Genomic DNA, 15,024 nt, shown 5'->3' with positions numbered 1-15,024 from the left:
TCAACAAACAGTTCTTACGTGCCACTCACAGTCTGAGAAAAATCTCCTCAGGTATTGATTGGTTCGTTTGATTGGAAAGTGAAAAGTAAAAATATATAAACGTAGCTGATACCCCTAAAAGTGACATGAAATGTTACGCCTGCTATTTTTTCCAATCTGTTTTCATTGAGCTTGATCATCAATTTAATCCTTATTTCTTAAAAAGGTTTTTCACAGGCTGTTTGAAACACAACAGACTTTGAGAAGGGTAGTGATAAATTTAAGTATATTTCATTTAAAAAAAATCCAAAATTGCTGCATTTTAATCCTAAAGAAAGCCACAAAACATACACATCTGATCCTCATTATTTTTAGTGGCACATCACACTGATGTAAATAGCATAAACCAATCCATTTATGTCTGAACTCCTGAACTACTTAGGAATGTTCAGAAAACTGAGTACTAGCTAAGATTAAAATAGAACCATTTCATAGAAATTTCACCAAAATCACAGAGTGAAAGACACTGATTGAAGAGTTAATTTACAGTATTACAGACAACCAAATGAGAAGTGACTACGAGGGCTTTAAGACCATCCACAGGCCATGGAAAAAAAAAATTAGTACTACTTTTTTTTTTTTTTTTTTTTACTTAGCCCTAAGAAAAGTTTATAGCTGAAATTTCTAATCTTATTGTTCATTTCTAATTTGCATTTAAGATCCTCTTTGTTTTCATTTTGCAGCTACCATCCTCCTAGTACCCTATATGTCTCCAGGTGTCAGTCAGTATTTTGTTCTACTAAATATCTTCTGGATCAAAACCTTTTTTCATACTGGGGCCTGACAACCATAACCTTTCATGCTTTTGCCATTAGTGTAAACCTAGGCCTCCCAGGAACAAAAAGTGATGACACTCAGCTGGAAATAGGTATCAGACAAGCAGATACTATGGAATTTTTAAAAAAGTAATTTTACAAATGTACTTCAATCTAGTTGGAAAGTAAAATGGAAATTTTATAGTTCATTTCCCTCTCTTCATATTGTGCAAGTACATCTTAAAGCAGACTCAATTTAATGTATTAAGAAATTGGATTATGACTGCTATAATTTCAGATACTTAATTGTAATTACAAGCTTTGTTTTTTAAAAAAAAATCTGTAATTCAATAGTCACAACATTCCTCCTGAAGAAAATGGCATGTATAACATTGCCCTGAAACTTTTATCTAATAATAACCTTGAAACCTCTACTGCTCCTCACAGGAACCAATGACCAGTCATGGAAGTATTTGAAGGATTCAGTGATTTCCTCACAGAAGTGGCGTTTTGTTCAGCTTTCTCTTGTCATCTGAAGGTGGTGGTTCCAAAAGTCAACATTCCTAGAGCTGACATCCAAATATCCAGGAAACTGCTAGATTTTGGAATCCCTTCAACCAAAAAAAGTTCGTAAGTTGTATTAAGATACAAGAAAACCCAATTAAGCACAAGAAAGCTAAACATGACTATTCGGAGCCATTTTTGATGATTCATGAAGTATTGCTATGGATGTATAGTTAATCTCCCTCCTGGGTGGTGTATCTTTATAACACATTAATCCTTAATCAGCTCGACTCAGTGATAATAGCACAGATTGTGAAAATATTTCAGTTGGAGTATAATAGAGCAAGGGAGTTCAAGGAATTTCTTCCACCTGCATTAGTAAGGCTTAGAATTTTTGCTGACACAGTAAAATTAGCCAGGTTTAAAGATATTTCTGTTTGAGAAAAAGGCATGATGTCCATGCAGTTCTATCAGCAATATCTGCATAGTGACTGTTGAACCATAACTCTGAAAGAAAGGTTGGTTTTAAGTGATTAAAAGAATATCTATTTTGGGACACAGGTATAAGCATTCCCTTTTCATAAACACACTGATGTATCTGCTAGGAGATTCTGTCAGCATAACACCCAGGAAACCTCTTGTAACTCAGTGCTTTAGGAAACAACTTAGGAGAGATGATGAAAGAAATAGGAAATGCACATATTGCCCTCTTTCTGAATAAAGATTTGAGAGTCAGATGAATACCCTGAAATGTAATTCAAAAAGTTAACATTCTTTTCCTTTCAGAACTCCTGGATTCCAACACTCTTCCTGTACCAGGGAAGGTGCTACCTCCTCTTGATCATTATAGAGCTGGCCAAGATTTTTTTTCCCTTATTTGAAAGATCCTCCGGTTTTCAACTGACTGTCATCCTCTATCTACCTTGTCTGATATCTCCAGATGCTTCCATCTGTCTTTTAATATCTCATCAAATTCAGCATAACCTGTGAATGTTATTTAAATTCCTACCACTTTGCCTCTTTTCTAGACAATTTCTACAAATATTAAATAGTAAAGACATCTTCATAAATCTGTTGTCATATTGCTATAGTTTGCTGTTTATTTTCTTTCATTTTTTAATTCTAACATTTTTAAGAAAAAAGCACAAATATGCTACTTGCTTTGTAAGTGCACAACGTGCATACAGTCCTCATCCGCTCAGAAATTTGTAATACTTACTACATTTAAATAAAATCTACCGTTGCATAAGAGTACATAAAATTTAATCATATTTAGTAACAAAAAAGCTAGCAAACTTTCAAAGGCAGTCAATATCAGGGGGTTCAAAACACAGAGACGTGCTGTCCACGCGTTTGTTTAAAAGCAGATACAAAAACACCAGGCAGTTATGAACCCACCAGCTTCCCCAGTCCAAAAAACGTGGTTGCTGAAGAACAAGGGAAAAACTGTATGCTCTCCCTAAAGTGTCAATGCAGAGTAAGGGGCTCAATGGACCATTAGTCTGAGCCAGTAGGGCACTTCTTATGTTCTAATGGAAAACTTGATTTATCTGTTCTGAAAGCCAATTAGATGCAGAAGAGATATTATTATCAAGTTAGAATTGTCTGTAAATGAAGTATTCAAAACTAGTAGCAGTTAGAGGAATGTGGTTCCTGTTAACTGAATACCACTTGTGCTATTGTTTTGGATTATACTGAACACTAAGAGATAGTGTTACAAAATAGCATTCAAAGAAAATCCACCATTTTAAAATGTGAACAAAGTAAAATGACTGCTTCCCAGTGTTATATAACGTATACCTTCCTATAAAGCTTTTCATGGTGAATGATTCAAAGTCATGTGCATAATTTCCCTCCAGTAATCTGTACTTCAAGGAGAACTGGTGGACGTGCAGAGGTGGAGAACTTTTGACCTGGCATGGGGCTGCAATGCAGCAAACACTAATGACAGTGGAAATTTCTGAGGCATATGAGGAGGCTAGATGTATGTTTATCCTAGTTCAGATACCATTTCACAGAACTATCTGAAACGTATCACAACGCTCCCTACTCGCCATTCATAGAAGTGCAGGAAGAGCTTGGAAACAAAGGGGTTGAATTTATCATGTCCATGTTGTGCAGACACAGCTTCACCAAGGACCAGGTTAAAGCACACAGCACTAGAAGCCCTTAAATAGCAACTCAGTTACTACAGTTAGATAATTTGAATTCCATATAATCTAAGCTAGCAAATTTCTGAAAATCCTACAAGGTAAAATTGTAATTTCTGAAGTAAGCAATGAAATCTTACAATCCTTGTGCTGCAAGTGAGAGGAAAAAAAGAAGAGAGGGAGAAAAATTATCATTGTTATAAGAAATTTCTTCATTTTTCCACTGTTCAGAGCTTGGGTCTTTTTCATCTCACTGAGGCTGGTCTAAAGGACAATATTTCCTCAACTTTGTCTTAACTGCATTTGTAAACCTGAGAATCTACACAGCATTCCACCTGAGAAAATATTATCCTTTCCTGATCTGCTCCCACTTATTTCTTTTCCTCATTTAAAGTGTATTTCTTTTCCTCATTTAAAGTGTAAGATATCAGGTCAATTTATAAAATAGATACTCTGGAGTTAACGTTACAGAGGCCAATTTAGAAACTCTTTTCCTAAGTTTCATTGATCTGACTTTGTGTGGAAAAAAAAGTAAAATGGCCTTATTTAAAAACCACTGAAATCACAGACAATTGTGTTATAGCAGGGAAAAAAATAGTTACAAAAATATTTAATTCTAGGAGGGGTCAGACAACGCAAACAAGAAAGATTTTTCAAAAAGGCATTAAGACTGTTTCAGACAGTTTCAGATGTTTGCTTCCTTGTATCTGCTTCACCAGTAGCAGCAATGCTAGAAAGCAGTGAATCCAAATATTAAAGTTTTTAAAATGTTGTCCAATGGGTCAGAAGAAAAGCTATATCAGTTGCTCAAAATGGAAAGGGTTACCATCTTCTCTCCTACTACCCATTTTCTTCCAGCTGGGTCAACACAGTCTTGAGGGGGAAGAAATTTACCTTGCAAAGTCCTCTAAACATCATTACTTTGCCCCAAACTCACTATTTCAAATGAGATTGTCATCTGAGTCTACCAATCTGAGTCTTTCTTTCCTTTTTTCTTTTTAATAAGGGAAATATACTGGCAGTCATATAAGCCTTCTGGTTTTACTCAGCTTTGAAAGATTTTTTAAAAATTAATCCAATTGATGGGGTCCTTTAACACACCTGGAGTAAATTACTAGGTAAGATTTCTATTTAATCCACACTATCACGTGGGTCATACCTATCTATATATCTAATTTCATGGTAATTATTCCAAATACACAACACTTCTGCCTATTCTTAATGAGTATTTTTCGTTTGTATTTAATAGATTCATACCTTGTGTAGTTTCAATTTACTCCTGCTGCATTTTCAAGCTTTTGCAGTGCCCACAACTAATAGCTGACCTTCTTTCAAAGTAAAGACTGAAATCTCTCCATCACAGGCACTGGTTTGAGATTTGTACAGAGGAAACATCTTTTCATGTAATTTGGTGGCACATCAGTGAAGACTGTAACAGCTGGTGATTCTCAGTCCATTTTTATTGAACAGTAGAAATTGAGCAAAGTAGGTCAGCATCATCTCCCCATAAGGTTTATCAGTAAGTTCCCGAAGTGAAAGCTCAAATGGTAGATCAAAGCCTCACCTAGACTGACACACTCAAGGATCCCTCTAGGATGTGCTTCCTTAAGAACAGCTCTTGTTAGGTTCCTTGGGAGCAGAAATGAAACACCACAGCTTCCTTGTTGTTGTACGTTATAGCTCCTTGAAAAACGCTATTATTCTCTCCAAAGATTGTAATTGAAAGTTATAAGTTATAAAAACTGATTTATTCTTGCTGAAGGACTATTTAAAATGATCTGAACTAACTGAAATTTAAAGTTTAAAAACCACATCAATAGTTCTATCCTCAACATTTATTTAAAAAGAGGTTTAGAATAGAGCAGTATGATATAATTTAAAAGTGAATTCAACAGTTGTTTTTGCTCCCTCAGAGAGCAGTTACCGCCTGTCATATAATTAAGTGAATATGTCAGTGACAGAATACACAAAGCAGCAGGGAGTACAGGAAAATACAGCAGCGTCTTGTATCCATAAGCCTTTTGGCTCAGCACAGCGAGAAAAACCTGTCTAATATATTAGAAACAGAGAATTAAAAGGCATGATCAGAAACACAAGAAATTGCAAAAGGAGAGTTCTCTCAGCATACTGCACGCTGGGTGTGAATCAATCCAGATGATGCCCAGTGAATTTTATGACAAGCTACAAAACATGCTGTACACTTTATCTCACATAAACGCTTTATCTCGCATAAATTTAAAATTGATAAAAGTCAGCTAAAAATAATAGCACACCTTGAAGAGCTGTACTGGGTGAAGAAAATGTTTGTGCAGCTCCATCCACTCCGAAGACTTCACAATGGGCATTATTTCCATTATGATTTTTCTATGGTGTCATTTATCCTCATATTCTGTAAATAAACCTGTTGAACCTTATTCATTGTTTCATCTATTATTGAAATTTCTTAAGGACATTCAAGAGAAATGCCTTCATAAGCTTAGGCAAAAATTGCTGAAGCTAAAGATGGAGCTCCAGCATAAAAGTTAGCATTGAGTAAAGTTAATAACACATTAAGTGCTGTTCAGGAGCAGAAACAATCCTTCATGGTCATGCCAAGCAAGATAACCTTAGTGACAGTGACAGAATACTAAGCTCCAATCTCCAAAGCCATTGATTCCCCCCACCTATTGCAGAAAAAAAGAATGTATATTGAAAAAAATACACTGTTGATGAAGGAAATTAAGGTACATTTCCTCAGAGATGAGCTGCTGTTTCACCACCTGTGTTAAATTCCATCATCCAGAATCTAGAAGCAAAAAGCAAATTTTGGTCTAATTGCTGGGTACCACACAGCGACGCTGCACGTGTGAGGAGATTTTTCTGGAAGCTTCCAATTACCATGGGATTTTGCTTAGGGATTTCTTGCCCTGGCTGATTCAAGATAATCATGAAAATAAACCTATGGCTAATAATTGTTGAAGTTGTAAGGGAATATATTGAGATGATTATCAACTTAATGAAGCTGGCATTGAAATACATTTTCCTGATCTGCTTACTCTGTGTACTGTGTCTTCTAACTGAATAATACGTTGTGTTTTTACTCAGTCTTGGTAAATAACAGACTGATCCCTCCTGTTTACAAATGACAGCAAACAGTTCCAGGACAAATAATAAAACAAATAAGCACAACATGTGCTGTAGGAATCAGTCATTTCAAACTCAGTAAAATAAGCTTTGTAGAGTAAAGCTTATTTCAACATACTTAAAATTTGATGCTAATTTGTAATTACAAACATAATTCTGAACTACTTACTAATTCAAAACAATTTTGGGAGGAAATTTCGTATGGATGCCTTTGTTTAAGTGCAAATCCTCAAAGATTGATTAAGAAAGTTGAATTGTATACAACTTCTAGGGAGAAATATAAAGCAAGCAATTAAAAGAAGTCCACCTTCTTATCTGATTTCAACAAAGGTTACCATCTTTGAGAATCTTTTGCAATTTTTTTTTTTTTGTTCTGTCTTTATTGGCTACAAATATCGAGGCTGTGGGTCAAAGTTCCCCAGTTATTTAGGTGTGAAATCACACCTAGTTAAAGGTGCTTTCCAGAGCATTCATAAGAATGCTACAGTCTTAAGTAGAACTACCCAGGATCCTTTTGGTGTTTAAACATACTAAGTGCTAATTCTTCTAGGACAAAGGATCAGATAGAAACAAACAATTTTAAAATAATTCTAAAAAACCCCCACCCACAAATAATGCTCTCCTCCATTTGTTGAGTACTTCTGTATACAGATGAAATTAACTCCTGAGTTCTGTAGCAGTACCAGGCATAACTGTAAAATCACTTTGGTTCTAAGTGCTTCCAAACACTAATTAATCCTCGCAGTATGTGAAGCATATGTGTAAGTATTAGCCTATGCCCTAAAGGATGAGGTTTCATTACCTTAACCTTACTTTAACATTAGATAAATACCAACAGTAAGACAGTGGTCTATAGATATTGGAGGGGTTACCTACAGCTAGAGCATTTGATAGCAAAATCTTCCAAGAGACACGATATTCCAAACACTGAGTACAAATACATTTATCTAATTCTACTGAATATGACACTGATACAAATGATTAAAAAAAAACCTGAGACTAATACATTATGTCTTTCATGATTCAAACATTTTGTGCAAAACAGCATTTCTAATGCAAATGCTGTTCCAGTTGCCAAGAAGATAACTAAGATGCATAGTTAGTTCTGAACAATCCTAACATTTCTATAATTGGCTGATGTTGAATTATGAATTGTGATATGGCAAAAATGCCCAGGATATATCAATCTTTACTTATTCATAACTAGAGAAGACTACAATTGAACAAGGAAGGTTGAAAGGAAAACAAAACTAGTATCAAGTAACATAAAACACAATGCATGTTTTGAAACAATAATGAAGTTATCCGTAAACCAAAATGGCTTGGAACAACACTGATAGGAATTAACTGGCAACTAAATCTGCTCTTCTGGTTTGTTCTATTTTGAGCCATTCTAGAAAGGTTTCCATTTTAATTCTCCTGTTTATGCCACCACCAATTCTTGGCACTGCATTCACCCATATTCAAATGCCACTGGTAGCACAGATTGAGGCTGCCTCGGAGGATCAGGGTCCTTTGCTCTGCCAGCACACTGCAAAGAGACCCAGTGCTCTCATGGGTCAGGGGGTGGGCTGCAGAGGAAATACTTCCCCGCCCTAAGATTTCCACACCCAAACGTACTTCAGCACCTGCAAACCTCTGCCCTGCACATCTTCCTTCCCTGTATGGCTAGCAGAGCAAAATGATACAGTAAATACAGCAGAATGATGCATGACAGAAGGAAGATGAAAGAAATACAAAGAAGTTCTTCTTAGGTACAACTGTACTAAAAGGAGCATGCAATGGTTGGAACAGAGAAGATGTCAAAATGAGAATGCAAATCTTCAAAGCTTACACCAAGTTTTCTACACTTAAAAATGTAAATTTAAGAAACCTATTAAAATACTAGATTTTATATTAGCACGTGTTCAGAGTCCTTATCATAATTGTAGTAAATCTCTTTTGCAGTTTAATAAAAGATATTCAACTCATCTGCATGTGAGTAAAGATCCAATGGATTTTTTATTTGTTAACGTATGAGAGTTACCCTTAGAAAAGCCCTTTGATGTTACACAAAAAAAGGCTTTATTATTATGTTATTTCAGACGGATAAATAAAGCATTAGGGAATTAAAGATTTAAACTATTAGCAAATTATCTGGCATCTGGCTGGGAAGCTTAGACCTGTTGTCATACTGTTTGACCATTGCACCTCGTGCATATGCTCTTTGTATTACACTAAATACAAGACAAAGCTGTATATGATGTGTCATTTTGACTCTTGGTGTAAAACAAGCTGCCTGCTACAAAGCTATCCCAACCAAAACAACAAAAAAACACTGCATTAAAAGAACATACCTATTTTACTCAAAAAAATGATTACATTCTGCTACTGGTAGGTGTGAAAATGAACATACATATTTTACTGAACAAAGAAAAAAAAATGATTACATTCTGCTACTGGTAAGTGTGAATTTTATACGGCCAGATTAAGTGAGAATTCCAGTGGGTAAAGTAGGCTTCAGAGCTGATGTCAAAAATCTCAGAGATCCTATAATTCAATTACTGTCTTCCCGTGAGCAAAAGAAAATTCTAAGAGGTATTTCCCAATCAGCAAATTTTCCATTGATTAAATAATTTTCCTTTTGTAAATGAAAATCAGAAGGAATAATATTCAGGATTCTTATTCACCCAAGCATAACTTAGTAGTTTTTTATGAGAGAAAGCAAGGTATATTTTGCACACCAATTTCTTCCTACTTCATGCTTGGGGGTTTTTTGCTGTTGTTTTGCTGTTGGTTTTTTTGTTTGTTTGTTTGTTTTGTTGGTTTTTTTCCCTGTTCTGGAATTGCTTCCTGAATAAAAGTGGCTTCTCAAAGAGGCAAGAGGATGACCTACTGATATTTTACCTTTATGAATCCTGATTAGTGAACCTTCAGCAGCATAAACTTTCTTTATTTAGTGAAATCAACACTGACAGTTATGGATTAAAAGCTATCAGGCATTAAAACATTAAACTGTCACTTCTCTTTATCTCGCCAAAGCAAGGAGATCTCACAACTCTCTGGTTTTATTAAATTATCAGTGACATGTTAGTTTATATCTTGGACTGGAATTTTAAATCATCAACATACAGTAAAGGCCAATTTTCAAGATGCCTAAGGTATTTCCACTTCTGTTGTTAAAAGGTTTCTTAAAAATATACTGATTTATTCTTCAGATAATGCTGTTGAAGCTACAGTTCAAATCACTTTGGAAATGGAACAGAAATAGTTTGTGACAAAGCATACAGCCAAGGATTTAAAGCAAAGTTAGAATTGCAGTTTCATTTTGTCATCATCAAAAGTTAAATGACACAGTTACTCACTAGAAGATAGTTAATTTATGAAAATTTGTCCAAGTAAGATCCAGTAGCTGACAAGGGGAAGGGGATATGTCTGAGCTGGGAGTAGTCTGGGAATTGCTCTGGGGGAGGTAGTAACAGAGAAGGTTCAGGAGCGCTCAGACAGAAATATCAGGAGGATTTGAGCCTTAGAGCAGAAGATGAGCTTCAGTCTTAGGAAAATGGTTATTCTGGAAACATGACTTTGGAGAGCAGAACCGCTGGGATAGATCACCAAGGGACAAAAATGTACCTGACATCTTGTAAGTGGAAGCCTCCACCCACATGTTGCCTCCCCCAAGGTGAGTCATTTCTCCATTCTCTTTTATCATAGTCCTAATTAAAAGAATAGCAATGATGCTTTATGGAAATGTTCCATACTGACTGCAAATGTTGGAGATTATTGACATTTTCTCTCTCCTTGACCATAACATTTCTGTTAACTTGTAAAAAAAGAATAAAATTGTAAAAAAAAAATAAAATTGAAGTGTACATAGATTTTTTTTTTTTTAAGTGTATTATGTATGAGCTTCTCATTGCAATATCTGTTGGGTAAACAGAAAATGCAGCTGTATAACAACCACCATTGAAATTCGTAAGTATACCAATAAAGTCTGCTTCTTGCGGCTGCTAAGGCCAGTTTCAGTTCCCATGGAAACAGATGATGGATTGCCAAAAATGTGTTTTGATGTTTAAAATAATCAGTGATTCGAACTAGTGATTATTATGAAAGTATTGCACTTTCCTTCCAGTGACAAAGTATTACACTGGGAGTAGGAACAAGAACACAGCAGCTGGCAGACAGAAGAGGAGATGTTAAAATTCTTGCAAATGGTATTGGCTGCTGATGGACAACAGCAAATATTGTTTTTATTGGAAAATTATTGAGCAAAATCTAGAAAAACTGTACTTCAAAAACTAAATAGCCTATGAAATTTTGCAGAAAAATATATGAAATGGTGTTGTACAGATCTTAGCTTCAATGTTTTCAAGTGCTTTTCCCGAATAAGGTCTCCTTTGTATCTCTAGTTTGAGAATTCAAATAGCTGAAATAGAAAACAGAAATTTACAGAACTTGTCTACACTAAATCTATAAAGATTCTTCCTCTCTTGCTTTTTTAAGCTATGCTTGTATTGGTCAACTGTGCATCTGGTTCCAAGCTGACAAATACCCACCACGAAGTCAAAATGATGCCAACTGAGTTGTACCAGTGACAGATGGGTATGGCCAGAGGGAGGAATGTCTGGGAGAGAACAGAGGTGACACAGAGGGGAGAGGAATGGGAGCTTGGATTAGGAGGAACAGTAAGATCTGGGGGGAAGAAATCGGAGAAATAGTGAGACAGCTCAAGGAACAGGGGCAGGGGCTTCCCTGATCTTTTGGAGAGGTTGGTTTTTTTCCTGTGGTTTCTCATATGTGGCATGAGTATGGGCCACGCTTTCAGGACACTGTCATTTCCTCTCCCATGTGAGTGAAAGCTCTAGACCAGCTCCCAGATCTTCCCAATGCTTCCTAATCCACTCTCTCCCTTTTGCAGAGTTTGGGACCATTTTGTCAGGCCATGCCATCTCACGAGTTTCTCTATCTTTTTTCCTCCATCAAGTTGGACAATGCATAATCCACTCCTCTCCAGTGTCCTCATAACTCACACATGCTCCTGTCTTGACCCAGATGCGGTTTCCCTCAGTCAGTCTGACATAAGGTATCAGCAGAAGGAGAGGAGAGGCATGGCCCTCCCCCACCATTTCCCTTCCCATCCCTTACCCTTGCCACTGCTGTGATGCCAAGTAGGCTGTGCCTACTCTGTCCCCACCACAGTAGCATGATTTTAGAGGGTAAGGCAAAAGGAATGATGTTGAGCAAGCATTGACTGTGGTCACTCAATAAACAGATGCCTTATTTGTCCATGGCTAGTACTGCTCCTGACATGTAGAACAACTGATTCGTGTAATGTATGGAAATAACCACAGACATTTAGATAAATAAAAGGCAGCGCTTACATACGGCAGAAAAATTTGCTATGAATATTGGCTGTTTGGCTATTTTTTCTCTTTTAATCACAAGACGCCTTTAAAAATGTTTCACCAGAGCTAAAAATCATCCTTCTCACACAGATCAGACAGATCCCATGAAAGCTCAGACAGGGCATTTACAATCTATTTAAATTCATTTGGAATCTGTTAGAGGAAGGCCAGACACAAAACAGCTAAAGATTCCGCTCACAACCACGGATCAGAGATAAGCCATAGGCAGGCTGCCAGCTCCTTCCCTTCTCTGCAGCGTTAATTAATGTAAGGTCTGCTTCCCAATGCTTCCCTGTACCAAATTCTTTAAATTCAAGTTGAACACTGTTAGCAAACTAGACTAGATACAAATCAACCACAAAAACCACAGCACATCCCCGGAGTCCAAAGCTCTCTGTTGCTTTGTTTTTTGTTTTTTTTGGTGTTTTTTTTTCCCCTGAATAACAATCAACACAAAAATAAATCTGCCAAAATTATAGGCTTTTAAAATTATTCTACATAAATTAGAATCGTAGAATCATTTGAGTTGGAAGAAGCCTTTGAAGACCATCTGGTCCTATTCCCCTGCAATGCACAGAGACACCTACAGCTCCATTCGGTGCTCAAAGCTCCATCCAGCCTGACCTTGGTTGTCTGCAGGGACGAGGCACCACCATGACTCTGGGCACCCTGTGCCACTGCCCTTAGCATAAATGACTGTTTTTAAAAATATTCCATCTAAATTTCCCCTCTTTCAGTTTAGAACCATTTCCTCCCACCCGATCAAAGCAGACCCTGTTAAATAGTTTGTCCCCTTCTTTCTTATAGTCCTTCAGATGCTGAAAGCCCACTCCCAGGTCTCCCCAGAGCTTTACAATTACTAGCTTACATGTCTGAACTCCTCTTGCATATCATACAGAAACCCACAAGAATCATGAGGACAGCCAGCACTTGTTCATTTCTGCATAGAAAGAAAATTAATAATCCCTTGTAGTAAACAGCCAGAAGTACTGACAGATACATTTTACTTCAGTCAGTTTTGATTAATAAAAGCTAATTGGTAAACATAAGACATTACCTGCTGCTATACTTGATAAGTCACTAGCATTTTGCATCTATTTCCATAAGGAGATAGATATGTGAGTGGTCATAGGAGATAAATCTTTCATAGGGATTTGTGAACAATTGCCATTAATTAAGCATAAATATTTTGTTTTATTTGGTGCATTTTCTCTTAGGAATGATTGCGAGATTTCTAAATAGTCTTATTTTGATTTGCATATTAAAATCTTTCAGTTTGTAGATAGAGTATTTCTAAGATGAACAGAAAAAATGTTTTTCTAAAAGAGCACATCAACTGTTAAGAAATTATATTAGTGATCTCTCCCTGATATTATAATTAGTTCTGGAAATGGAGCAGATGCACGGAGTGAGCCCCAAGGTACAACGGCAATAAGTCTTCGTATCTCTCCACTTCTAGATCAGATATGATTTTTAGAAAAATAGTTCAAGTTCTCTTTCAAAGAGTAATGCTATTAACACTTCTCTCATAGTGCATATTTTTTTCAAACCGCATTTGTCCCCAGAAAGCAAAGGACTCATAAATCAATTTCTTACTGCAAGCAGTGATAACTAAATCATACTTAGAGCAAAAAGGTTTCTTTCTAGTGACACTTTCATCCATTCCTCATTGTTTTACAAATTCTAAATCTATGATTAATAAGTGTAGCGACAGAAAAAATGACTTTGTTCTTTAAATGTGATCATCTTAGGGAAAACAATATCTGGTAGTCAGATTTTTCTCTTAGTGATCTTTAAAGTTCCATTGATATTTACAGCTGTTGAAGATTGTGCTGAAAGATACCACAAGCAGCTGAGGCTCAATAAAACACAATATTAGTTCCAAGCATCCACTCTCTTTTCTATCAAAAAATATGGATTTTGCAGTGCTGCTATAATGGCAGCAACTTCTCCAGGTTCATAAAAAAAAATCCCTCCATGTTTTGTGCTCTAAATTCGTAATGAAACGTATTGGTCAAATATAAAAATGTGCTTTGCACCTCAGAGTGTGTCTCTTGGGAAGAATCCACTTCCAAAAGAGCCTTAAAGCATGTTTTTTGGCAGCTCTTTTCCTCCTGCCCCACTTCCACACTGTGATATGAGCAGTGTCCATCAGCACACAGTCCCCAGGTACAACTCAGTGCTCCTCTCCCTTCCTTGCCCTATAAGTTAAGAGGTTTAAATAAATTAATTATTAAAACTTATGTTTAAAACTGGTGCCAAACTAATTATGAGCAGAGAGAAAAACAGTGAGGTTCAATGTAGTCAAGTCAAACAGCTTTAGAAAATAATCCTGGGGTTTGTTTATCCTGTGGTGTAAATGTTTTCCCTCTACTGAAGCAGCAGACAAAAATGCTTAAAACACTGACAGCACTCAGGTCTACTCAAACAAAGAACTTGAGAAGATGATGGGAGATTTCCCTATAGTCTTTCATGCATATACAAGCCCTAAGGACAGCAGTAAAATTCTGTGTAAAATGATTGCCGGCGTTGGCTGCTCCTTTAAATTGGAAGCACTCGATGCATAGGTTTGATTAAAAATGAACTACAGAATGCTCATGAATTTCACTTAAAGAAATAACTTTCTGCTACAAAATATTCTTCTTCCTCAGGTACTTAAAAGTTGGCTTTAATGTAACATGGAGTGTGTAAATGTACAGCCAGAAAACAGCACAGCTCACAGCTGTTGTACCCCTCACTGCAAGAGATGCCACTCCATTACAGTGGCGGACCTAAGAGATCTGCAGACTTTATTCTTTAAATTATTGCTCAGATATACACAGCAGAGTTGACAGTCTCTGGATGTATTGCTGGCTAATGCTAATCATCAGAATTTTAATTAAAGTATTATCTGGTGTACGTGAAAAGTAATTCCGTGCAACTAACACAAGTTGTATGACAGGCTGCTATATGCAGAGAAGTGCATTGTTGGCACTCATATAAAATGGTGTTTGCTTTAAAGTGAAAAATGCATACACAGAGCATTAAGTGAGCTGTTATCATCCAGACAGAACCTAATCTAATATTAAT

The 15,024-nt window shown here is 36.4% G+C and overlaps 1 protein-coding gene across 1 annotated transcript in view; it reads right to left on the bottom strand.

Annotated features, from left to right (window-relative positions):
* Positions 1 to 633: 633 nt before the first annotated feature.
* The window catches only part of LOC104913499 (protein sidekick-1-like), a 92,710-nt gene continuing 78,319 nt past the window's right edge, over positions 634 to 15,024 (bottom strand). The window contains exon 6 of the mRNA XM_019620837.2: positions 634 to 1,405. Coding sequence (XP_019476382.1) covers positions 1,390 to 1,405 — 16 coding nt within the window. The 3' untranslated portion in view covers positions 634 to 1,389. The remainder of the gene's footprint in view (positions 1,406 to 15,024) is intronic.

This window comes from Meleagris gallopavo, chromosome 16 (assembly GCF_000146605.3).
Source record: "Meleagris gallopavo isolate NT-WF06-2002-E0010 breed Aviagen turkey brand Nicholas breeding stock chromosome 16, Turkey_5.1, whole genome shotgun sequence".
Taxonomy (NCBI): domain Eukaryota; kingdom Metazoa; phylum Chordata; class Aves; order Galliformes; family Phasianidae; genus Meleagris; species Meleagris gallopavo.
This window is presented reverse-complemented; position numbering and strand designations above follow the sequence as displayed.